The 26092-nt window shown below is 37.3% G+C and overlaps 3 protein-coding genes across 6 annotated transcripts; 2 read left to right on the forward strand and 1 right to left on the reverse strand.

Annotated features, from left to right (window-relative positions):
* Window positions 1–2: 2 nt before the first annotated feature.
* On the reverse strand, window positions 3–7214 carry camk1ga (calcium/calmodulin-dependent protein kinase IGa). The gene is made up of 12 exons (XM_055221977.1): window positions 7187–7214; window positions 6425–6536; window positions 4914–5039; window positions 4762–4836; window positions 4105–4243; window positions 3899–4022; window positions 3420–3495; window positions 3217–3329; window positions 1917–1995; window positions 1761–1848; window positions 614–936; window positions 3–82 (listed from the first exon to the last, which is right to left on the reverse strand). Exons 2-12 carry the CDS (start codon window positions 6508–6510, stop codon window positions 40–42), a joined length of 1272 nt encoding a protein of 423 aa, XP_055077952.1. The 5' UTR covers window positions 6511–6536; window positions 7187–7214; the 3' UTR covers window positions 3–39.
* Window positions 7215–8064: 850 nt separating this feature from the next.
* usp48 (ubiquitin specific peptidase 48) lies at window positions 8065–15735 on the forward strand. 4 transcript variants are annotated; one of them, XM_033967403.2, is made up of 28 exons: window positions 8065–8230; window positions 8576–8713; window positions 8942–9062; window positions 9185–9326; window positions 9404–9531; window positions 9813–9937; window positions 10030–10138; window positions 10210–10343; window positions 10433–10518; window positions 10591–10770; window positions 11316–11453; window positions 11521–11670; window positions 11827–12027; window positions 12150–12261; window positions 12463–12605; window positions 12675–12749; window positions 12828–12952; window positions 13043–13165; window positions 13295–13356; window positions 13428–13538; window positions 13632–13762; window positions 13836–13942; window positions 14213–14311; window positions 14383–14559; window positions 14645–14770; window positions 14845–14893; window positions 15409–15435; window positions 15553–15735. In XM_033967403.2, the coding sequence occupies exons 2-28, from the start codon at window positions 8580–8582 to the stop codon at window positions 15573–15575; spliced, it is 3138 nt and encodes a 1045-aa protein (XP_033823294.1). In that variant the 5' UTR covers window positions 8065–8230; window positions 8576–8579; the 3' UTR covers window positions 15576–15735. The 4 variants fall into 4 exon arrangements, with proteins under 4 accessions (XP_033823294.1, XP_033823295.1, XP_033823293.1 ...); XM_033967404.2 differs by having other exon boundaries at window positions 8074–8230; window positions 11319–11453; XM_033967402.2 differs by having other exon boundaries at window positions 8079–8230; window positions 8565–8713.
* Window positions 15736–17283: 1548 nt separating this feature from the next.
* zbtb40 (zinc finger and BTB domain containing 40) lies at window positions 17284–26002 on the forward strand. The gene is made up of 12 exons (XM_055221804.1): window positions 17284–17377; window positions 17684–17836; window positions 17921–18330; window positions 18928–19124; window positions 19885–20098; window positions 20532–20930; window positions 21576–21782; window positions 22418–22582; window positions 22657–22871; window positions 23344–23500; window positions 24092–24318; window positions 25653–26002. The coding sequence occupies exons 2-12, from the start codon at window positions 17685–17687 to the stop codon at window positions 25920–25922; spliced, it is 2613 nt and encodes an 870-aa protein (XP_055077779.1). The 5' UTR covers window positions 17284–17377; window position 17684; the 3' UTR covers window positions 25923–26002.
* The last annotated feature ends 90 nt before the right edge of the window (window positions 26003–26092 follow it).

Below are 26092 nucleotides of genomic sequence, written 5' to 3' on the forward strand. Positions count from 1 at the left end.
TTACCTCAGCGTGAATGGCATTTATATTTATATAACAGGTTACATCAAAGAACAAACTCCAGACTGGGGTGCCAGGTCTTTCCTATAATGGCAACAAAAGCAGCAGTCATCAACTCAGTTATTATAGTCATATAAAGTATGTTTGTAATTGTCACATTATATTTATATGGCCCATAATTAGGGGTGCGCAAACAAATCATATAACAGTTTTTACAGTTACAGTTACAAATGATCAGAATTCAGAATTCGTGCACAGTTTTTTTTATATATATATCCTGTTTAAAATCCAAAGCCATTTGCATCTTCTGAGACAATTCATTATGATTGGTTAAATCCACCTGTTCTTCAGGCACGGCATTACGATATCTGTCTAATAGGAGGAGTGGTAGGGCAAAATGTGTGTTTGAGCATAAAGCTGTTGATGATATGACAATTACATTTTTATCATCCACCCCTACTTATAATGTCCTTTTTAAGAAAAAAATGTGGACCTCACAACATTAGAAAAAAATGTCTTTTTAAAATATTTATAGACTTCTCAAACGTTCTTCATTTGTAAAATAAAGTTGGTGTTTAAGACTCTATCTGTTTTTTTTTTATATATCGAGCTTACATTTTGGAAGCCTGGAAGGTGGTGTCACTTTCAGAATAAAAGGACCGGATCTCACGGGACACCTCTGGAGATTGTCCCTGTCCTCCTGGTTCACTGTTTGTAGTTCTGAGCGGAGGACACAGAGTTCTGCTTGGTTCACTACTGGACTCATGACCCGTAACCAAGTTTCCATTAGGGTCAGTAGTGGCTGGAATGAGGAGGGGGTTCTTGGAGGAGTTCTGGACCACTATTTGAGGTGGGGGTTCTGTAATGGGAGAGGGTTCACTGCGGGATAACTGTAGCTTCTTCATCTGGTGGATGGCTGAAGTAGCGTTAAAGGCTTGCTATGAACAAAAGACAAGGCAGAAGGAGACACATTATACTTTCTTCTATAGTTCCTTACTTAGTATGTGGAAAATCTGTTCAGTAATTATTGAATAAATATACTTTCTGTCAATGCCCCTTAACAGCTCAGATCAGAGAAAGATATAAAAAGTACACATATATACAGAACTCCATTCATTCAATTTCAACTATATCAATATTCTAGTATTTAACTTTTTTATATGTATTTACTAATCTACAATCTGTGGCATTTGTGTTGATGACTAAAAAACATCTATTGGTTGGTAAATTAATTGAACAGTTTATGTTTGTTGGTGCCATTTTTTTAGCCCTCCGAGAAGCATTTGTTGTGGTCAAACTCACTAATGCCATGGTTAAAGTCACAGACTGGTTAGTATTGTTTCCAATTAAATCTTTCCATGATAGTTGGTACATTTTTCACCAACTCAGAGACATTGGTGTCAAAAATTACAAATAGTGAAGGAATTCAAGTACCTTGGCATTCTCCTAGACTCCACCTTTAGTTTTAAAATCCCGTGTTAAACAGACAAGTGGGTTAAGTCTAACTGATCAAATTTTAGGTTTATCAGAAAATCCATGTCCATCCAAGCATCAAAACTGTACATCCACTCTATGATTCTGTCTCACATGCTGTGCTGTCTTACAATCAGGTCCCAGGCCAACTACACTACACTCAAACCACTGCAGTCTCTCTATAAACAGACACTTAAAGCTTTAGACAAGAAACCACACCATTTTCATCACTGGTAACAAATGCATTATTATTACATAGTTCAATGTATTTAGCAGCAGAGCAACTCACTTTCCATTTTGATTTGGCAAAGTTTCTCTCCATTTGTTCACAGACAGAGTGATAAATGTCTTGGTCTTTAGCTGTGTCTTCGGCAATCCTGCAGAGACAGTCCAGAGTGAGACACAGCTCCAATAGTGAAGCACTGACAAACACATGGCCACTCACCACGGATGTCTGAGGGCCTCCTCTGTATTGAAACGCTTTGTGGGGTCCTTCTCCATCATTTTCCTGATGAAGTCTTTGGCTGCAAAAGACATTTTTAGACAATGAGTACATGTACATAGCAAGTAAAAAACAGATAGAATAATGAGATAATGCCCCAATAATTAAATCTGTTAATTGGTGTTTGTAATCATCAAAAACACCTGGTGACATGTGTCAGTTAATCAATAGATTTTGAGATACTGGTTAATTGAAAATTTTAAATAATGCTTAGTTTTGTGTCATGTTAGTTTTCCTCTTTTGTGCATAATTTACTTTGTCAAAACCTGCACAGGTGTGAACAATCACAAAGAAATCAAATCATATTATCAGATGTAACTGTTTACATGATATTTCCATTATCTAATAACTCCAGAAACCACATAATGATCAGATGTTTGGTGTGCATGTAAACATAAATACTGTTAACATAAATACTGTTAATATACATGATAAGGGCAGCAACAACAATAGAAATGAACACATTCTATAAGATGGTCAATTTAGTAATTCAATTATAAACTAACCCAACAATAATTTGTTGGTATATTCATAAGGTCCAAAATATAGACCACTGGACCATGACTCTCACCAGCTTGGTATGAAATTGTTTTTTGTTTTTTGGGTTAGCAGTAGTTCTAACTTCTAACGTGTCCCTTAATAGGATTAGCTCTTGCTATTGGTATCTACTGTAAGAATCCTAATCCCAGCAGGTCAGCTCTGTTATGTCAGCAAAGACTGGCTATATGAGGCCTAAGGTCATATCTAATCCTTGATGCTATTTTAAAGCTTTGCAGGTCAACCATTTTTCATGTTCTACTTAGAGTGGCACTATGTAACTTTGCTGGTTGAGGGTCCGCAATGTGCTTGTCTCTGGAGATATTTTGTCCTTTGCCCAGAATGTTCTGCAGTATGGTATCAAACATATGTATCTGTGTGGAGACTAACAACTATGTGAACAAGCCAAGTTACAGGTAAGGTCTGTGGAGAGGTAACTGATTAAATAGATAGATGAGTTTAATGCCATACTGTGGACCATTCCAGGCAAAGCAAAAACATCTCCATGGGGACAAACTGGCAGCAGGTCCTCCACGAGAAAAGTTGCATATAAAAGTGGCACATCAGTTATGAAGAATGTTGGCATGTAAACTGAAGTAGTATGACTCTGACTGTGTTAAAGAGAAATTGATTATTTAAATCAATATGGTTCAAAAGCTAAAAACACAAGGCACAAATAAAAGCTGACCTAACACCAAATTCATACCTGATTCAGAGATGTCGTCCCAAAATGGAGAATGGAAAGCGTACTCTGCTCTCATTATCTTTGAAAACAAGCGAGTTTCAGTGTCCTCAAAGAACGGAGGGTAGCCACACAACCTGCAATACAACGTTCAAGTGTTATTTCATACAGAAGTATAAAAGAAAATGTAATTCCACTAGATCTAACAAAGAATAATGGATTTCTACAGGATATAAGTGATGACTCCAATAGACCAACAGTCCACTGCTTTGCTGTAGGGCTTCTGCGCCAAAACTTCTGGAGCTAAAAAAAAACAAAAAAACAACATAAAATAAGGAACATCTTTTATTTAACCATACAATAAGGGAAGTTGTGTTTCGCATGTATGTTTAAACAAGTATTAATGCCAGTACATCGAGCGTCACAAAATTTTCTTTTTAGATTTAGCTGGATATGGACAATATTTGAACTATTTAGCCTTAAATCTACAGCTGAGACTGATATTTTGTTTGGGCCAACCAGCAGCAGAAATTTGGACACTTCAGTACAAAGTAAATTAAAAAATAATCAAAATCAGCCCATTTATCTGCCTGAAATATTGGCAGAATTTACACTGAACAATCGGAATTGGAATTGTCCATGTAAAAACACTTATCGGTCAATCTTCACTACAAATATTAAGAAAGGTCACAAGGACATTACTAACCCACATATCCTGGAGTGCCACAGGCTGTAGACATGACGCCATGTTCCACCGTCTTAGACAGCCCGAAGTCACTGACCATAATTTTGGCATTTTCGTCTGCGTTGAAGTACAGCAGGTTTTCTGGCTGTGTACCAAATGTGGAACAATGTAAGAAAAAAATAGCCAACAACAGAGATGCAGACATGTTTTGATGTGCTTTAATTTACCTTGAGGTCACGGTGCACAATGCTGTTTTGGTGCAGATAGCTGACCGCCTGGAGCACCTGTTTGACCACCGAGCTGGCATCCTTTTCTGTGTACACACCTTTATCTACTATCCTATCAAACAGTTCTCCTCCAGATACCCTGCAATTAATAAGTTCATGTCACAATATAGGATTCACAGAACTACGCTTTTGTAATTCAGTAACAATTTTGCCATATGCAGTTCTGCTTTTTAATTGTCACAGGACTACATTCATGACATAGCTGCAGCGCTGTTGTAACTCACTCATGTAATGAATTACTTTATAACAATGGAAGAATATTCATCTTTTGCTCTTTATTGTCTTCTTGTACATAACATTATAAACTATGTTACTGTTTTTATTTACTATATTGATGCCCTGATATTTCTTTTACTTATTTTCAAAACATATTTGATTCAAAATAATGTAATACTATTACTGAATTACTTTCTTTCATACTATTTTTTGTTTCTAGTGGATCAATAAAGTTTATTCCCAAATACAGAGCTGTTGACAGACTTGTTTGAAATAATGTAATTTAGGATGTTTCTATAAAAAGAATCTTTCAAAACCATGTTAAATAAAAAAATCTAAAATCTTTCAACCATACAAGAAAAAACTATTTTTCATACTTACAGTTGCATGACGAGGTAATAGTGTGTCCGACTCTCATAAAAGTCCTCTAGACCTATGACGTTCTCATGCTTGATTCTGAAAAAAGACAGTGAGACGTCAGAAAGAGAGGGAGATTTTTTTTTAAACTATGAGTCAAAGAATGAGCATTTTACCTTTTCAACACATTGATTTCATTTTCCAGGTTACTGTGAGCTAGATGCTTCTTTCGGAGACATTTGAGAGCAAATAATTTCCCTGTGGCTTTCTCTCTTACCATATAGACCTCAGAAAAAGACCCTCTGTGAAAATCAAGACAAGATTATCATTGTAAACATAAAGGAACACAAGAGAGGAGTGAGGGTTTGGCAATAACTTTAGTGAACTGTTAATGGGGAGGACTGGTGTACATTTTATTGGAATATCACATCTTTGGTTCAGTTGGCTGACATATTCAGTACATAAAATAACTTATTCAGTGGTTCTCAATCTTTTTTACACAGTTACAACCTTATAACCTGTCTGGCTTACAAAGTGCCACCAGGTCTAAACTGGGGTAGAGTTGTCAAATGTATTAAAACCCACATATTAACTGATATAAGTATCTAGGTTTTATACTGATCTTGTGTCAGAACTAGATACTCATTTGAACAAGTATCAATAGTGAAAAAAGTCTGATTTTTTTGGGAATAGATTTGGGTCTTAGTCTTGATCTATATCTGAACCAGAATATTACTACAGGATAGCATCATAGTCTTAAGTATCATTTTGTATTGAAAATTACATTTACATTACATTACACGCGTCATTACACCATTGGTATTGATCGGTATTGAGCCTTTCCCTTAATATCAAAATCAAGTTTAAGATTTTAGTATCATGAGGGGCACAGATCAAAATGTGAATAAACCTATTTTAATTTGAAGAAAACCAAAAGTGTAGATGACTCTAAGTACCACCAAAGGGGGCTGAATACCAAGGAGATAGTATATCTATACCACAGTTTGAGAACCACTAAACTAGTATACCATATTGTGCCTTCTTCATGGTTGCACAGTAGCACCTGGCTTTTCCACATGCGCGCATTACTTGCAGTACACCTGCACTGGAACACTCAGACTAATCCAATAATGTAGTGGTGTCAGGATGTTCCCTCACTGAGGTGACGTCAGCGCTCACAACAGCTCACACGCGCCACGCACCACGCACTCATTCACAAACAACTAAGCTGCTTTCTGCCTTTAAACATCTGATTCTTGTCCTGGTTTTGTATGAAAGGAAAAAAAAAAAACACACTATACTATATACTCTTGAAAATAATGGCTTTCTGGGTAACATGTTCATTTGCTTGTGAACAAATTTAAGAGTTACAAACAGAAGACTGTTTTGTCATGAAGTCATTTTCTCCTAAAGACAAATTATTGGTCCAGCCCTGTAGTTCAAAATGTATGAGAAAAAAAAAAAATAGTATGCTATGTACTGTGCATTTAATACAGATGGGGGAGATGTTTGTTGGAATACAGTGAGTTCTAGGATCTAGTCACTAATAGAAAGAATCAGATTCAACATTTGTCAACATAAATTTATCAATGTTATCAGTAGGAAAAACTGGCTCTTGCTCCCCATCTGAGAGTATGATATTATAACATTCTAAAATTGAAAAAACAACTATTGTTACAGAACTTACGTTCCCATTTTGGCCTTGAAGTCAAAGACATCTTTGATGTTACTGATGCTTTTCTTCCAGCTGCAGATGATTTCTTTCCGCCCCATATTGGCTCTGGTGTTACAGCAGACTCCTGCAGGAAATACATTAAAACAATTTTACTATGTAGTAGAAATCATATGCATATGAGCCTTGTTTGTTTGTTCATGTGATGTAAACTAAATATTGAAAAAAGGAAATACAGCATATCTGATCCCCTATGTCGGGACAAGGTATATGCTCAGTTATATAAAGCTGTCCTTATCTGTTCTTAAAGTCGTGCGCCTCTCACTTACACAAGACCCAGGGCAAGGAGTGATTAGACAGATAAATGCCATTGTTGAGTTAATCTGCTATGCTGCGGTTCCTCAGCCACAGATTAACTGCCTGTACCTTCTCAAAAATGGGTAATTTTTAAAAGTTTTTGTTTTATCAAAGAAAAAACTCTTTTCACATAAAATGTCATCACTTCTGTCATGATGCTCAAAAAGCCATCAGCAGGCTATATAGTTATATGTCATTTTATACTGTACAAAACAAAACACAAAAATATCTAAATTCAATATTGATCTTCATAGAGTTCTCATAGTCTATGATCCACAAACAAATGCATACAAAAACATAATAAAATGCTATTTAATCTACTATCACTTTTTCTTTATAATCTGTATAATCTTATTCATGACAATTATTACCTAGGAATGATTTCTAAAGACTTAACACACATGAAATGAAGTTGCTTACCTGGGAGCGGTGGTGTCCTGTTAGGTTGAGGTTCTTAGATGAACCTGACCACACAGAATCTGTCATCCGCTGAAGAGACAGAGAGGTGGAGCTGCAGTGACGTGGACACCACATGACAAAGCCTGTGTTCTAAATACAAACATGTTCAACATGTGAGGACTTAGGGCTGACAATCACTTGAGCCTACTCGAATGATGTTTTGAATATGTATACTTTTCGAATGCATGTTTATTTTATTTTTTTTATCCACTTAGGGGTACTTGTTTTTACATGAAGCTGACAGCCAGGCACAAGAATTCAAATGTGTATAGACTTTGTGTGTACACAAGTGTTAAATAAATCTCGTCTTTTTGAATAGTTGGCTTTAACTTTATAAAAGAGGAAGGAATAAGCTGTGAGGTTTCTGGCTGTTGCTATCTATTATACTATTAAAACCATCTAATGTGTACAATAAAGCACACACTGCTTTTAATCTGGTTAAGTTGTTGATTGTTGATGTCCTTGATGAGTTTAGGCTTTTGGATTTATTTTTTCCACCAGCTCCTCATGGATCATAGATTTCTACTGCTATGGACATTGTTATAACGATGTACAGTCTTTAAATCTAGATGACACTTTCTGCATGTCCACATCTTCGGCTTTGTTATAGACCTATAGCCTGATAAGTGGGATGATTTAGTTATGGTATAAGACAGCACAACTGTTTGATGGTTCGATTTGACCAGTGATACCTAGAATGATACTTGTGTGTAAATCAGTGTAAATATGGGATAAACCCACAAAAAACAACTGATCCATGAAGAAAATGCATAAATTAAAATGATCTGCGCCGTAGGGTTGCGTAGAAACTTCTGCTCCTCTGTGATTGGCCAAACGACACAAAGGCGTCGCTACGTACGCGCCGCGCTCCATCTCACAGGAAGAAGAAATAATTCAGTTTATATAGATACTGTCAGAAGGTTTCCCTGTCTATAAATATTAGTAACCCATCAGCAAAATGTAAAACCACATACGATATATAGTTAACTGCAGCTCAATTGACAGGTTGGCTCTTATTTGTCATTTGATTAGTTTTAACCTTAATCGAAAGCTACCGGGTCATATCATGCTAGCTACTTGTTAGCTTACATAGCAAACATTAGCATTGGTGTAGTGTTGTACTTCTGACGCACAATCCAAATCTCCACAATCTGCTCTGTTTGTCCCAACGTGTGTCTTTTTTCTTTTTCTAAACTCGTAGTTGCTACTCAATGTAAGGTTGACCCAGAGCTAATACAAGCCAGGAGCAGTCAGCGTTTAGGCGGATTCAGACAAACGAACTCTAAACCATGTAACTGTGGTCTACTTTGAACATACATGAACGGACTATTAACTTAAGTTTTGCTGCAGAATAATGGCCCCTCGGTTGCAGCTAGAGAAAGCTGCGTGGCGTTGGGTGGAAAACGTAAGACCAGAAGAGATTTGTCTGGAACACGTAGAACTGGCTTACCGCGTTAACCTTCCTCCCTGCAAGAGAGGAACCTGCAGGTAGCGATTCTTTCCATTTTTCTAATCTATGATAAGCGATTGTGTTCTCAAATTTTAATGACTACAACAACAAAAAACACTGTATAACTTGCAGATGCATTCTTGAAATTGTCTTTGATGGTTAAATTCTGATGATAAAACTGGGAAACTGGGAAATTTGAGTTGACATTTCTAATCAGGCATACCTACAGAAGCATGCATGTCGTTTGTTTATGTATTGATGTCCAGGAGAAACTGCAAAGGAAATCCAAACTGTCTTGTGGGCATTGGTGAACAGGCATGGCTTGGAGATATTGATGAAAATACGTTTCACAATATAGATGATCCAAATACAGAACGCAGAGTCAAGGTATTATGCATGTGTTTAATTTCATTATGTAGCATCAATTCAAGACGATCTATTTGTAATAGGCTTATGTTATTATAATATGGGTAACAATATGTGTCACAAATTTCCTCCTTTTGTTTTAGAATTCATTTGTTGGTCTGACAAATTTAGGAGCAACATGTTATGTAAATACTTTTCTGCAAGTATGGTTCCACAACTTGGAAATGCGAAGAAGCCTTTATCAGTGTCAAAGCTACAGAGAACAGAACCTCAATGATGAATCTGGTATGAAAAGTCTTTTTTTGTTTTGTTTTTAATCTGTTTTTTGAAATGCTAAAAAGCTCCAAATCTGTATGTTTCAGATTATGAGCCCCAGACCATTTGTGAGCATCTACAGTATCTGTTTGCACTTCTACAGAACAGCAATCGGAAGTACATTGATCCATCAGGATTGGTGAAAGCATTAGGATTGGACACTGGACAGCAACAGGTAAGTAAGCTAACTGTTTTCTGTAGATAGTTTAAAATACAGATGGATATGGAAAGCAGCTGTACAATGTGCCCATTGACATTTTGGGCATATTGTAAACAGCTGCTTTCCATCACATCATCAGTGTGTCCATCAAGCAATCCTTACTTGAATCATCTTATTTAATATTATTCTTATTCTTTAATTTCTAATCAGCCTTTTCTCCTATAGTTTACATTCTGTATGGGTTATAATAAGAGAATGTTCACCGGATAGATTGATCCAAGTTATTTCATTTTTAGGATGCTCAGGAATTTTCCAAGCTCTTCCTGTCGCTACTTGAAGACACATTATCAAAACAGAGGAATTCCAGTTTGCAGAATGTCATTCAGCAACAGTTCTGTGGGCAGTTTTCTTACGTTACAGTGTACGTAAGTTTTCCTGACACAAAAAATATGTTAACATACCTTGCACAGTAAAACATTGACAAAAGGCTGAGGTTAAGCATGTTTTTTTCAGTTGTACCCAATGTTCGCGATCCTCTGCTCGGCCATCACGATTTTATGAGTTGGAACTAAACATCCAGGGTCATAAAAACCTCACCGACTGCATCATAGAGTTTCTAAAGGTACGTCTCTCTCTTATACAATCAAGTTGAACTTATTTGGAGCTCTTGATAATTGTCTTTCTACTTTTTAGGAGGAAAAGCTTGATGGGGATAACCGTTATTTCTGTGAGAGCTGTCAGAGTAAACAGAGCGCAACCCGGAGAATTCGACTTCACAGCCTCCCGCCCACTCTCAACCTGCAGCTTATGCGTTTTGTCTTTGATAGGTTAGAAGCAAATACGGAGAACTTAAGATACTCTAACATGCAGTACAGGTTAAATGTATTGATTGTTGTTTTGTTATGTTATTTTTTAGGCAAACTGGTCACAAAAAGAAACTTAACACATACATCAGTTTTCCTGAGCAACTCGACATGGGGGTATTTTTGGAAGGAAAAGGAGGTTAGGAGCATTATCCTAATGTTTGATATGTTTTTACTTTAAGGTTTTGACAAATCTTTTGTGTTCTTTCAGACCAAAGATGTGTATATGAGCTCAGTGCAGTGCTGATCCATCGAGGTGTCAGTGCGTATTCAGGCCATTACATTGCCCATGTTAAAGATCCCTGTACTGGTGACTGGTACAAGTTCAATGATGAAGAAATTGAGAAGATGGAAGGCAAAAAGCTGCATCTTGGTACAGAGGAGGACATAGGTGAGTTTGCGGGGAATTAAAACATAAGGTGTACTACTACTTTTCTGGTGAAGACGATGTCACCTGCTTGCCTCCATGATAATGTCAGTGTTCCACAGTATAACATTAAACTTGCCAATCTCCATGGAGACATGCAGGTGAGGCTGCATGTTTCCATAATTACACCTATAATTATGACAAAATGTTTGGTCAGAATTACAGGTGTCATTTTAAGCAATGACACCTGTAATTGAATAAATGCAAGATAAAGAAGATAAATGTCACACTGTGGAACAAAGCAAAGGATAATTTATCCATGGAGACCCAAAAGAAAGTATGGTATAGTATTTTCCACCAAACAAACGTATTGTAACTCTGTGCAGCTTCAGAGTTGTTTATAATAAACAATAAGACATTGAGTTTGTCCACCTCAAGATCGTATAAGCCAATTTGTTTTGGCAGGGTGGGAAAATAATATACATTAGTCACATGTGGCTAATGTCTGAATGTTCATCATCAGCCTACATTCTGTCATCTTGCTTTCTATTTTTACTTTTGTTTCAAAGCAGAAACAGCGAAATCTCAGACAAAAAAGCCAAAATGTAGCAAGGGCTACCACTGCTCCAGGAATGCCTATATGCTGGTATACAGGCTCCAAGAACAGGGCTCTTTGGACAGCACTAAGTTGAGCATTGAAGTTCCAGGTAAGCGTTAGAAAATGAGATTTATATATTAAAAATAAGTGTTTTACATAACTATCTGTCCCTGAAGCTTTTCTCAAGAGGTTAGTGGATCGAGATAATCAGAAGTTTGAAGAATGGTGTGTTGAGATGTCAGACATGAGAAAGCAAAGTGTTGACAAGGGAAAAGCAAAACATGAGGAGGTGAAGGAGCTCTATGAACTTTTACCTGCAAAAGATGGTTAGTAAAACTATGCACACATTTTTAGCTCTGCATAAGTGTTTTTGTTGAGTACAGTACAGTGATTTTGTACATAAATGTTAACAATGAATCATTTATACCTACATGATTGGCAAAGTGCAAATATAGTACAATTGTTCTGCTTTGCATTATTAGGTGATCCTTATGAGTTTATTTCCCTGGAATGGCTGAAGAAGTGGCTGGATGATTCTACAGCAACAAAGGAAATTGACAACTCCTCATTTTTGTGTTCTCATGGAAAACTTCATCCTGACAAAGTGGGTGACTGCAAAAGAATATCTGTGCAAGCAGCCCAACAATTGTATAACCGATATGGAGGAGGGCCAAGGCTAGAGTGTAAGTTACAAATGCATCACTTATTGTACAATGCATATACAACTAAGTCAGATTTGTTATTTCAAGGCTATTGCAGTCATGAGCTGCTCATTTACTTACTTTATGTTTTATTTTGTTTTTAGGCTCATCGCTTTGCAGAGAGTGTGTTGAGCAGCGATGTAGAGTACTACGATTAAAAAATCAGCTCAGTGAGGACTACAAAGAAGTGTCGAATTTGGTCAAACAGACTCCTAGGTACAATATACACCACTTTTTCTCTTTCATGATGTAGAATTAGAGTGAGAGGGACAGATGGTGTAAATTTACGTGCTGGTATTTAGACACATTGTATATAATTAATACACCATGAGCATTTCATTATAATCTCACACAGTTGGTCTACAGCCATATATAAGAACAGATAAAAACATACTAAAGTGCGAATGTGTGTTTCAGTGAGAATGGTTTCTGGGTGGGGAAAACCTCTCTAAGAAGTTGGAGACAGCTGGCTTTAGAACAGCTGGAGACAGATGAACAGGAAACTAAACACAGCAATGGAGAGACCAATGGACAGGGTGCAAATGCCATCAACAGCAAAGGTAGCAACATTACGTTTCCCCATCAAAAGTAGACAACCAGAATGAGTCTTGTGTTGTTGTTTGTTTTAGAATTCAGTTCGGAGAACTCTGAGGGCAATGAAGAGGACATGAAAATTCTTAATGAAGATATAGTTTGCAGCCATGGTATTTTCATCATCTCTTGTACTATAACTCAAACTAATTTTAAGCACAAGCTTGTGATGCCTTGTACTTTAACTGCAGGAGGACTAAGAATAGTAGAGAATGAGCGAAAGGTGGTGTCTGCTGAAGTTTGGGCAAAATTGAAGACATACTTTTCAAATGCCCCGGAATTTCCCCAAAACCAAGCACCCTGTCGGCAGTGTCTGGTGATTTGTCTTTGTCTTCTTAATTTGGGCCTATGTAACTTGTAGAGCACACAAAGTGAAGATAATATAAAACTTTCCTTGTGTGTCCAGACATTGGAGCAAGAGGAAAAGGACAATGAAGCGGTCAGTAAGATGATGGCACAGGAACAGAAGAATCAGCTGACAAATCTTTTCCAGGACAAGAACCGACCAACACTTACCAAATGGCCTCAAGTGAGTTCAGAATCAAACACTTGTATATGAATTACCAACTTTACCTTGTTTGAAACCCCAGTTATTAAAAACAACATACATGCACATGAGAACTTGTGATTTTCAAAATAAATGTACTGTTTTCCACAGGACACAGATGTACTGTATATAGTCCCAGTGTTTTTTGTGGATGAGTGGAAAAAGTTTATCCGGTACGTTGGATCGTTTACTTTGTGACAGTTGATTGTTGTAATAATGTTTAAAACTTGAGTCTGTTTTTTAGGAGACCAACTAAAACTTCTCCAGTTTCCAATGTGGGCAACAGTCTTCTCCTTTGTCCCCATGGAGGCTTCATGTTCACTTATGAATCTCTGCTAAATGGCGATACACAGCAGTAAGTATAGCATTTTCCATATAACTCCAAAATCATAATATGTTTTATTGGTACTGGACAAAAGTAATAGTTACCTTGTACTTTGCTGTTTAGTATAGCTTTGCTCTGGCCCAGTGAATGGGATATAATAAGCAGACTCTTTATTGTGGACCAAGCAATCTCCATTCGCTTGTGTCAAGAATCTACATCCACGGGATCTGCACCCCAGTACACAACTGAACCTGGTAAGGTAGATTAATGACGATCTATTCGAATTTTGAATGGTTTTGATTTGTTGCCATTACTGATCTCATACAGATCTTTGTTGGGAATGCCGAGAGGGATTTATTTTCCAACAGCAGAGGGACCTCAGAGAGTACGCCCAAGCAACCATCTATATCCGCAAAGTTGTAGATGATAAGTTGGTAAGACAATTCCACATACAAACTGTGATTGGTGGTTATTATAACACATGGGTAACAGTGCAGGCATTAGCTCTAAATTAATTACATTGGTGACATGATTAAGATAGGGTTTGGATCAGCCATTTGGCTTACACGTGTTACACTTAGAAGTATTCTGTGTAAGTTGTATTACTTGTTGGTAATTGTGCACATATTTTGGGTGGAGTTTATTTGTTTCACTGACAAGATGTTTGACCAAATATTTGGTTAATGTTTTGCATAAACATGAAGGATGCTACCCCGGAACCCAATGCCAGCAGCTCAGATGCAGAGGAGGATAAAGAGGAAACGCTAAAAGCAGATGAGGAAACTGATCCACACCTCACCCAGGTAACAAATTATTCAGGATTGCATAAATAACATATAACTTCACATATTATAAACTTTGCTCTCAATTATAGAATGGCAGCAAGCGAATAAAGTTGGATGAAAACATCTCTACAAGCGCAGTGCCTGCTCTGGTAACTAATGTGACTAAAGCAGGTGGTATTAGAAGAAGCACACGTCACAGAAAACTCAGAGGAGAGAAGGCACTTATTGTTTCTGCAAACCAAACCCTCAAGGAACTCAAAATCCAGGTGACATTTGAAAAACAGCTAATTGTACAATTTTGCAGCTTTGCTTGACTAAATCATGTAGTTTATCTTTTTTTAAACTTTTTAGATCATGCATGCCTTCTCAGTGGCTCCCTTTGATCAGAACCTGTCAATCAATGGAAAAAGTCTAACTGACGATTTGGCCACCCTGGGCAGTCTGGGTGTCATCCCTGAGAGTGTCATTTGTCTAAAGGTACATTTTAATTTTGAGAGGCCCCAAAACTCTCTCTAAAGTTGCTCAAAGTCTTGTTAATGTTTATGTTGCAGGCTGATGAACCAATTGCTGACTATTCTGCGATGGATGATGTCTTTCAGGGTAAAGTATCTCTTTATTTAAAATATGTCTGTCTTTCAATGGCCAATCCAATAGTTGAAACAAACAATTTGTTTCAATGTGTCATTAATTTACTGCTGTCCAGTAAAGAATAATAATTTTTCAGTAACAGTATAATTTGATTAGACACATTTCTTGATGCTCAGAAAGCTTTAATGACAAAATGTTGGAGGAAAGTTACGGAATAAGTTTGAATCATAATGTTAAGCCGTAGTGCCTAAAACATGCAAAATAGCCAAAATTCTCCTGCTAAAGTAGTCTGACCAAGGTTAGCTCAAGATCTGTAACAGTTTGAGGACTGCTCTTTGGTCACCCCACTTGTCCTGACATGTTGGACCAGCAGCATTGAAGATTGGGTCAAATGCGAAGGAAAACATTTCTAGCATTAATAATTATGCTACCACCACCAACAACTTTATTCTGAAATATATGTCCAAGTTTCATAACGATTAATAATTACTCTGTCAAAAGTTGTTAATTCAATGTTATGTTTACAGTGGGAATGCCTGAAGAAGGATTCAAAGGTAAGCTTGTAACGCCACATATGTTAAGTCAGTAACTGTTTTTTTCAATCTGGACTAGCTTTACTGTACATGTCTACATTGTAATCAAATGTCTGATGTTTTGTGTTTACTCTGCAGGCACTGGGCTTCTTGGACATTAAAGGACAATGCAACCTGTTTCTGCTGATAAGAGGGCTGCTGGCTGCCAGAACTTGAATTATTCAAGTGTCTGTTTATAAATATTAAATATTCATTTTCTTTAGTTTTTTATTCCTAATCAATAGCTTTCATTATATTAAAACTGTGAATGTTGCAGCTCAACTGTTAATGTCTCTTTGTAAAAAACAAATTTTTATATTTAATGTTTTGTTGGTAAGCTTTGAAGGACTGGATTGTTTTTTCTGCTTGACCAATAGAAACTGCACAACAGTAGAACAACCAGTTATCTACATTATTTCTAATTGCTTGAATGTTACATTGAAGTTACATATTAATGTAACTTCATAATTAGCAGCTCAAAAAGGTTAACAATCCACAGTAAACCAATTATTTGGCCCAAAGCTATTTGGTGGACTGCAACAAATGGATAATATTCCAGTTTAATGAACAATTTGTCAGCTTGTAGTGATATGTAGGCCTACTGTTCTGTTTCATAGACAATAAAAATATTTGTATAAATAATTTAAAATGCACTGCTACTGCCACTTGATCTAGGCCTAGTTGTTGCTTACCAACTACATAACTCTTTTATATTTATTTAGTGGGATTTGGTTTAGAGATTCTTGTAACCTGGGTGCATGACTGCAGGACTGAATGGACTTAAACTGTCCAGCCCACGTAGAAGTCCGCTCCGGTTCCGAAAGTACATTTTCTATTCAATTTTCCCATAGACTTTGAAAATTTTAAATATCGAGTTCAAAGGCATTATGGGAGCTAACTATGCAAACTAATATTCATAACTAAACAGATAGACTGATATATCGATATTTGTTATTTTTAGTGTATTGGCTTTTGGGCTTAAATCTCCATCACAGGTATATTGTTTTGTCTGACCCCTTGCCTAAAATTGACACACAAATCTTTATTTTAACATTTGAGTACAAAGAGATAACTGCACAAAACATGACTACATGAGCTCCCCTAAAGGTTAGTGATATATAAGGGCTGTGGTGAGCTTGTAGTAAATTTAAATAACAGAATTTGGAGAAAATGATCAAAATCTGCCTTGCATATCGCAGAAAAATATCGGCAGAGTTTATCGGCCAGTGGTTTCTCTGGATTAGCCATGAGGAAAAAAAAACATCAGTCTATCTCTATCCATAACGCGGTTGTTTTAATTAAAAAAAAAAAAAAAAAAAAAAAAGATTTAATACGTTTAAATAACTTCACGGTTTATAAATTTTCTGAAACAGATTTAACATAAAAGGACAGGTCTTGTGGTCATTTACCACAGAGCTGATCATCCCTGAGCAAGTTTTGAAATGTTTTATATTATTATTTCCTTTTTTCCCCCAGAAAGTCTATGACAAAAAAAATATGGGAAACTACTTTATTTTCGGAACCAGGAGGTGAGCCGTCAGTGTTGAGCTTCATCAGGGACACGAAACATACATTAGTAAAGTGGATTTTTTTTTTTTTGCAACAGAAAATATCTCAGAGGGAGAGATGTGAAATGATCACTTAACTCTTGTTCAACCCTTATTTCTAATTTATGCCTTTTGGCTCGTGTGCTCATCTAGGATAGGTTTATAGCACCATTGGTAGACTCAACTAAAAGCTTAAAGCACATTTGTTGCCGATTTCCTGATGCAGAGAAAAGACTTGCCTTATGAATGGTTAGTAATCTCCCCCGTAATAGAATCTCTTCCGCTGACGCCATTTTCAAAACAACCACGCTTTATTACGCGCATCAAAATTGTCTCCGAAGTTTAAATAAAGAGGCGACTCTTTTGAATCTTTCGAGGTAATGCATCCGAGTTTCAAATAGAACCAGGAACATCACCAGATAGATTTGTCTAATCTAATTTTGCAAGTCCTGATTGTAAGGGCATTACCAAGGTTATAGGCTAGCTAGCTTAAACGTTACAGCATTTTCTTGACCCAATAAAACATCCTACACGTGTTGACAACCACAATATTAATGCCATGTATTAAAGCACTAATTTATTGTTTAATGGTAACAAAAAACAATGTAGAAAAGGCTTGTGTGTTGACAAAGTGACCTGCAGACGGGTAAAAAAGGACTTAACAACTTACTGTGTGTTTCTAGGATGCTGGAGTTGCCTAACTACAGCAGTCAGCTGATGCAGCAGCTATGGGCCCTGAGGAATGGAAAGCACTTCTGTGACTGTACTGTGCTTGTTGGAGACAGTCCACATCGTGCTCACAAGCTGGTGCTGGCTGCTTCCAGCATGCTTTTCAGGTAGGCTCCTATAGCTTTTGTCATGATAAACAAAAATAACAATGGCAAACTTAGTAATAGCCTACCTATTGTAACCATTGACAGGTCTCTACTGGCCATCTCAGACACCATCTCTATTGACACTGCTGTAGTGTCCTCTCAGGAGTTCAGCTGTCTGCTGAACATGGTCTACACAGGGAAGCTGCCCCTGGGCAAACACAATGTAAGCCGCATTATCGCAGCCGCAGATAACCTACAGATGTTTGATGTGGCTATTGGTTTTAAAAAAGTACTGAGTACCATTGTGAACCCACAACCCTCACTCCCGGATGGTACGGATCAAAGTTCATCACAGGACGAGATGAAAATGGACTGTAGTGATAGTTCCACTACACCAAAAGATCTGCCAAATTATGAGTTGCCCAGTGAAACAAAGTCACCCAGTGAGAAGCTTTTACTCATAAAAAAGAATAAAGAAGAAGACCAGAAGGATCCAGGCCAGAGAGTGGTCTCAGGTCAGACCTTTATTACTACTGAAGTTAGGGTTAATAAGCATGGCATGAATGTCATGCGACATATTTGTTCTCCCTTAACCTTTATAAATGAAATACTTGTGTCTGCAATGGTCAGACCTCATTTACCTGCTGTTCCCTGCACTTGGATTTTCTTAATGACAAGTTAAATTATATTGAGTAGTGTTTATAGTGCACTTACTATACTACTTACAGTTTTCCATCCTCACACATCTACAGTGAGCACAAAATATGATCATATGAACATTTTTATTGTGTGTGTATGTATATATACACATATGTGTGTGTATATATGTATATACGTATGTACGTACGTATGTATGAATCCAGTAATTGGTAATAGGTGTCTGTGTAATCCCTCAGTCAGGTCTGATCCATAGATAATAAAAGCCAATGTTAAATCTGTCAACTGGACAAAAAGGTTGTAGGAGTGAAGACGTTTCACTGCTCATCCAAGCCGCTTTGTCAGTTCTGTACTGAACTGAAGAATTGGCTTGAATGAGCAGTGAAACGTCTTCACTCCTACAACCTTTTTGTCCAGTTGACAGATTTAACTTTGGCTTTTACTTTTGATAATAGATCCTATTTTAGAAACAGGGTTTGGAGAAACATTGAAAAAGGACACAGAGGATGAAGCATCTTTAGAACAACATCATGACGCAGTCCTCAAAGTTCTGGAACACTTCCCTGTAATCAGCGAGCTACTAAACAAGCTGCCCAACATCCAGGAGCTACTCAGTCAGGCAGCAGAGAGCCTGGACAAACAGGACAACCAGGTAAAGTCATGTCAGCAGTTAGAGCTGCAAGATGTCTTGAATCAAAATGTTAATTTGAATGGTTACAATTACGCTGTCAATTTTATTACCATCACAACTTGGGGAAATTGATTTGCAGTGTCAAGAGACATGTAGTACAAATGCAATACAATACAAGTGATCTGGTTATTTAGCTTGACCCATACCCACAACAGAAGCTGTGTGCACTGCACTGCTCTGTCATGTTCAGAGCTGTGACTTTATGGAACTAACTACCACTTACTACCATGTTAGTTTTTACAAAAAATACTTTTAAATCAATGCTAATGGAGGCTCTTTTGGAAATTATGGTCGTTTGTGTATGTGTTATTACATTTCAAATGTATAATGAAAATTGCTTTGTATTAGTATTTTAGTATATGACCTCAAGAAGAGTAGATGTCAATTTGTTCACAGTTAATAGGGATCCAAACAAACAAAACAATTAAAATGCACATCTAAAAAAAAATCAACTTGATGACAGTATTTTTAGTTGTTCATTTTATTCTTTTCGTAGTTTTATTTGTCAACATATTGCCATAAGTTACATTAAAAACTAAAAGACAACACTGGATTTTAAGTTTATATTTTGTAATCCATTCACCTGCATCACCCAATCTGTCACCCACTTAACTCTGCGCACCCTCACAAAAACATTTTAACCTGCCCACTGTGGGCCTAAAGGTATTTTTTCATTCTTGTTCTTGACCCAGTGACCTGGTATTCTGATATTCCCTGTTAGGTTGTGATTACGTGCTGTGAAAAGGCAGATACTTACAAAGTTGTGGAGGTGTTGTTGTCACACGTGGAGAAAGGTGTACTGAGTGAGGCATCATTCATCCGTCTGCTCAAGGCTGTCCACCTAAACACTCCCTTACTACCCACTCAACTGCAGAGCCTTCTCCAGCAACTAGAGAATGACACAGCTCAAACAGCTGCACCAAATCAACTCAAAGGCAAGAAATGTTTTCTGCTCTTTATTAGGGATGCACCAGTTTAGCTTTAAGTATCTGCCGATACCAGTACAGAGACTGGTAACAGCATTTATTTCCTTTAAACAAAAATAAAATATGACAAAACTGTTACATAACCTAATGTGGTATACAGCTGTTATTTATCCCACAAGTAACTGCTGAACAACTTTGTATAAATACAAATCCAAACATGAGACTTTCTGAGCCTATGACCAGTAAATAGACTTGATACATCGATTTGTTTGTCAAACCAGGATATCGGCCAGACCGATATTTGGAAACCAATATCAGATCCAGCAGATTTTTGAGTATCGGTGCTGCTGATATCTGTTACCACTAAAAACTAACAGTGTTTAACAAAGTTTTACAGAACTGGGTCAAAATATCCTTTTTTATACATTTTTCCAAAGAGCAGATTCCAACCAAAGAAGTAGTGAGGCTGAAGACACAAAGGAGGAGGACAGAAGGGAGGAGGATACAAAGGAGGACACAAAGGAGGAGAACAGCATCACTGAAGACAGCGACGACTATGAAGTAAAAGAGAAGCCTTCATCTGCCTCCTCCCGAAATTCTTCCACCTCAAAGAAATTCACCTGCCGCACGTGTAAAAGAACGTTTGACTATAAGTGCAGACTAAAGGCCCACATGAAGCGCTGTTTCAAGTCCAAAAGGCCCCAATATCAGTGCCCACAGTGCCCTGAGAAGCTGTCCACCAACCAGGCTCTGATGCACCACCAGATTCAAGTGCACAAGTTCCCCATCAAGAAGAAAGTGGAATGTGAGCTTTGCGGGCGCAAGTTTGCCCACCCCTCAGGTACTTAGTTACCAACAGTCAACTATAACACCACTCCAAAAGAAAAATATTACTTCTACTTCAAAACACAACAGATTTTGCACTTGCTGCCAATCCAAAAATTCGATACATTGAAGAGGGAGTATTAAACTTCCATGGGGGGACATTTAGATCACCATGTTACCTTTGATCCTCTTGAGTCCCCGCTCCCCTTTCTCACTGCTAAGTCAGTCTCCCGTCAGAGTGATGATAGATTTGTACTGCAAATCTATGAAAAATGGCCATTAGAGGGTTTGACTATGGAGAAGATCATTCAAACTTGCATGGATGACATATAAAACCTTTTCAGGCATGTTTTTGATGAGGGAACAAGAAAGCATGGTAGAAAGCTCCATGTTGCTCCATGAAATTGATTATATAAAGGTTTAATAAAATAGTGTTTTTATGAGATGTCATACAGGACACAAATTTGTTTTGGCTCTTACACTACTTATATTTTTTCCAGTAATATTTGTTTAACATTTTAGCAACATTAATAGCAGAGGGGACTGTATAATACACTTGATTGCTCTTGGTTGCCCTTGTGTCCACTCAAGGTAAAGTACAGACAACCAAAGGAAACATTGCTAGTTACAAATTACAATTAGTGTTCTCATTTTATCCCAGGAATGATATACCACATGCGGAGTGAACATTTTGAAGAGAAGCCATTTTCCTGCAAAGAATGTGGTACAAAGTTTGCGGCCAAGTCGTCCCTGAAGAACCACATGCGTCTGCATACTGGAGAAAAGCCTTACAGTTGTAAGGAGTGTGAGATGAGCTTCGCTGTAGCAGCGGGCTTAGCCTACCACATCAAGAAGAAACATGCACAGGGTAAACACACTTGTACAAGCTTATTTGAGGTTTTAGAAGCTAAGTTTCAAGCAGTGGTTCAAATATATATCTTTGAACTGAAGAAGACCACAAAAGTTGATGAGTAGGGCTTTGGGAGTACACTAGCTTTGCGTAGCATTACTGGAGATTTCAAGATAAAAGGGTATGAGCAGTACATAGGAAATGTTTAAAGTAACAAAAGAAGGTCCAGCAATAATGCTAATTATAATCAGCTCATTTGAATGCATGGAAGGTGCAGGTAAATATATGTTACAAGGTCACCAAATCAACATTTTTTGGAGAATCTCCTCAAATCCTGAACCTGCACTTTGAGATCATTATGTCAAAACTAAAAAATGTGAAAAAATAGAATACTAAAAAAACAAAATGTTGGAACATTTAGGGACTCCCAAATATGCTACATCTTGTTCAAATAATAAGCTGCTTAATAATCTTTAGCTAGATAAAATTACAAATAATTAAATGCCTGAAAGACTATAAAATTTCTTGTATACACCAATCTATCCATCTATCTGACTTAAACCTATAATCACAAATTGAAGAAAATATACCGGTAAGCAATAATAGTCTAGTCAATAGTATAGCTGACATGTTATTTTTTTGCATTATTTTAGGGAAGATGTATGCTTGTCAGTACTGTAAAGCTGCATTTGCCCAGTCCATCGAGCTGACACGACATGTGCGGACTCACACAGGAGACCGACCATATGTATGTCGAGAGTGTGGGAAAGGCTACTGCCAGGCCAAGGGACTGACTGACCACCTGCAGACTGCACACAGTAAGATCCTACCACCATCAACTCACAGGTATGGGGTCAGTTGGTCTAAAACAGTCTATATCATCTTGTTCCAGATTCAGGGGAACAACATGACTGTCAGAAGTGCTGCTTGAGCTTTACCTCTCTGACTGAGCATCAACAGCACATTCAAGAAGTACACCCCAGCGAGTTCCACCAGTGTCCTGAGTGTGAGAAAGTCTTTCCCACCGTATCTCTATTAAACAAGCACAAAAGTACCCATTTTGGGAGTAAACTGTTCAGCTGCGACCTGTGCAACAAGTCATACCAGGTACAAGCTATTTCATCTCCTTAGATTTTATTTTGAATTGTTCATTGCTGGGAAAACGTTGCTTATTTATCATCACTCTGAAACCCATGGATAGGCTGGGTTCACCTGATATTGTAATATGCTAGATTGCCTGTTAAATTGAGCAGGAAGGGAGGGGGGGGGGGGGGGTTTATAGCTTCTATTCAGAAATGGTGGTATTAAATCACACATGCACAATTGTTGTTAATATGGCAAGTTGGATTTTCAGTTTTAATATTTATTTTGAAAACACTGAGTTGTTCATAGTTACATTTTATCCAACTCTTATCCAGGCGTATCATAATTAAAATTCTTTGAACTTCTGTTGATGATGATGGCGGTGACAAGCCCAAATAGAAACTAAACCAAAAAAAAGACTTGGGTGTTGTCAAGCTGTAAACCAGATATAAACTGTTTATCAAATTTGATAATATTTCATCTGTGTCTATGCCAGCAACTCTCAGGTCTTTGGTACCACAACCGCACCACGCACCCGGAGTTATTCAGCAACCACACCCGACAGCTCAAAGCCCTGGTGCAGTGCAACATCTGCTTCAAGTTCTTCCCCAATGATGAAAGTCTGGCCCAACACCAAGCCATTGAGCATGAAGGTACAAAATCTGTTTAGACACCTAGTTTTTTTGTGGTATAGGAAATCTGTTGACAAAAATATAAACTAGCAGAATTCAGTGGTGGTAAAACAATTTTCGCTGTGTATCAAGGCATTGTTTTAAGCAGTCTACATTCAGCCACTGTGCATTTACAATCTAAATTAATTGTTTGATGATTGGAATAATAGCTATTATTACTATTACTATTACTATTATTATTATTATTACAGCTATTCAATGATATTGAAATAATTGTTGTTTGGACTATTGGTTTGAATGACAACAATATAGATGGGGGCATGAGGTTATTCTCGTTTTTTTCCCCTTTCAAAAGATACACATTTTGCTTTAAATTACTGATTACTGTGACAACTGACTTATTTTTTTCATCATGATCATGTTCAAAATGTACAATCTATCTTTTAGATATTACAATAATAAAGTCATTAAACTGCCCCTTGCCCCCATCTGGGAGTATGACATCATCACATTCTAGACTCTGAAAACCATCAATATCCAAAACAATGTGTTGAAAGAATGTACTTAATTAAAAAAAAAAGTATAACCCTTTGTTGCTGTGCGCTGTTGCAGGCTCGTCAGGCTCCGCCCTCAGGTGTCCCTTCTGCCCTGCTGCGTTTGCAGGACAGGAATGGATGCAGGAGCATATCAGCACTCACCACGCTGAGCAGAGTGAGACCATGTGTCTGCCATGTCTGGAGCTTTATGCCACTGCACAGGAGCTACAAGACCACATGCTCACAGTGCACATGAAGGATCAGGAGAGGCAAGCGGAGCAAGAGGAGGAGGCACCCACAATGGTACAGTCTCGTGAATTTAAGAACATAAAAGTCTAGCACAAAAGGTGACGTAATGTAAAATTGAGCCCAACATGGCAGAAATATCACTTTGTACCATTTTTGGGGAGATATCATATGACATTTCTGTCTGTTTGAGGCTATTTTAGTAGTTTTAGTGGTAAAGTAATTTGAATTAGATATAGATTACCGGTAATTAATTTTGCCATCTCCAAAACAACAACATGATATTATCACTTTTTCTATATATATTTCCCACTTCTAGATGCCTTTTTACTGTTTAGATGATTTGTCTCCATGACTTTTTTGCCATACAAATCGATTTTTTATGTAGGTAATATGAGAGCTGTATATTTTTTATTCATCAGTTTTGAATCATTTCCATGAGTCATTTAGTTAAAATGATATGGTAAATTTCATTGATTTCATGTATTTATTTATTTTGAGCAGATCAATGAACACAAGAAGTAAGTATACATGCATCTAATACACTTAATGTACGTTTCACATATATTTTCTTATTTAAGCTCGATAAGGAGGAGGAAGAAGAAAACTTGACATTTAATAATAATGACACTATTTGCAGCCTTAAAGAGGGGGTATTATACAAAAAATATTTTTGTGCTTTCTACCATGTTATAACATTGCTTACTCTTCAAAAACATGCCTGAAGAAGTTTTAGATGTCATCCATGCATGTTTGAGTAATTTAGCGATCTCTCTTGTGCTCTATTCAAAACCTCCTTACGGAGTTCATCCAATTCTCCATAAATATATAATAGAAATACAAAACTGCACAGCAACTTGTCAAAGTTGTAATGTGCAGTAGTTAGTGGGATGCAAGCTGTAATGTGATAGCCTTCTGAAGAGGACTGACTTAGCACAGAGAGCAAAAGGAGGGGAGAACATAAGTGAAACTTATAAAACTTGTTAATACGTTGTTTTTTGGGTATTCTCCTTAGAAGTGAAATACCCTCTCTTTAATAAAGCATGAAGAAAAAACATTTGTAATGAACATTTAGTTTATTAAGTAACTAGTTAGGTTTAGGGTATTAATTATAGTAACAATGTCAGCATCAGTAATTCATAATGGACAAATAGTTTATTAAGTTAAACTCTTTGCTCATGCTTTATTCTGGCTAAGTAAGGTGTTATTATTATAGTTTCACTAATTATTATTTATAAAATGGATTGTGATTGTAAGTGCAGATTTGGTACTCCATCAGTATATACCCATCTTAAAAAAAAACTAAAACACTTTTCTCAATAGCAAAAGTGTCATTTACTACTAAATTGTTGTGAATGAGATGTGTTCCTTTACTTTGTGTGTCCATGCAGGAGGTCCCAGCTGAAGCCAAACCAGTTACTAGGGAAGAAGCAGAGCAGATGAGGGAAGCAGAGTGTCTCCAGGAGGCCGAGGCGACCACTGCAGCAGATCTTGTGCGGAGTCAGGGCCAGTCCCACCTAGAGAGTGCTGAGCAGGTGTTTGTGGCTCTGGCAGATGGACAAGGTTCTTCGGTGGTGGAGGTGAGTATGTTTGACCTGCTCAACAACTCCGTCACCTTCATCTGTGAGGAGGGCAGACCAGGCACCAGCACCCAAACCTGATCGGACACTTACCATGTCACCATCAAGCACCCTCTTATTTTTTACTTTGAGATTTCCTTGTCAATTGGGCCTTGATAGGACTCGCACACTACTCATACTGGATGGAAAGAGACTCCAACTTGACATTCTCGTTATAATGCACAGTATCGATCAGTTACAATAAATAATGT

The sequence above is a fragment of the Periophthalmus magnuspinnatus genome, chromosome 5 (assembly GCF_009829125.3).
Source record: "Periophthalmus magnuspinnatus isolate fPerMag1 chromosome 5, fPerMag1.2.pri, whole genome shotgun sequence".
Lineage (NCBI taxonomy): Eukaryota > Metazoa > Chordata > Actinopteri > Gobiiformes > Gobiidae > Periophthalmus > Periophthalmus magnuspinnatus.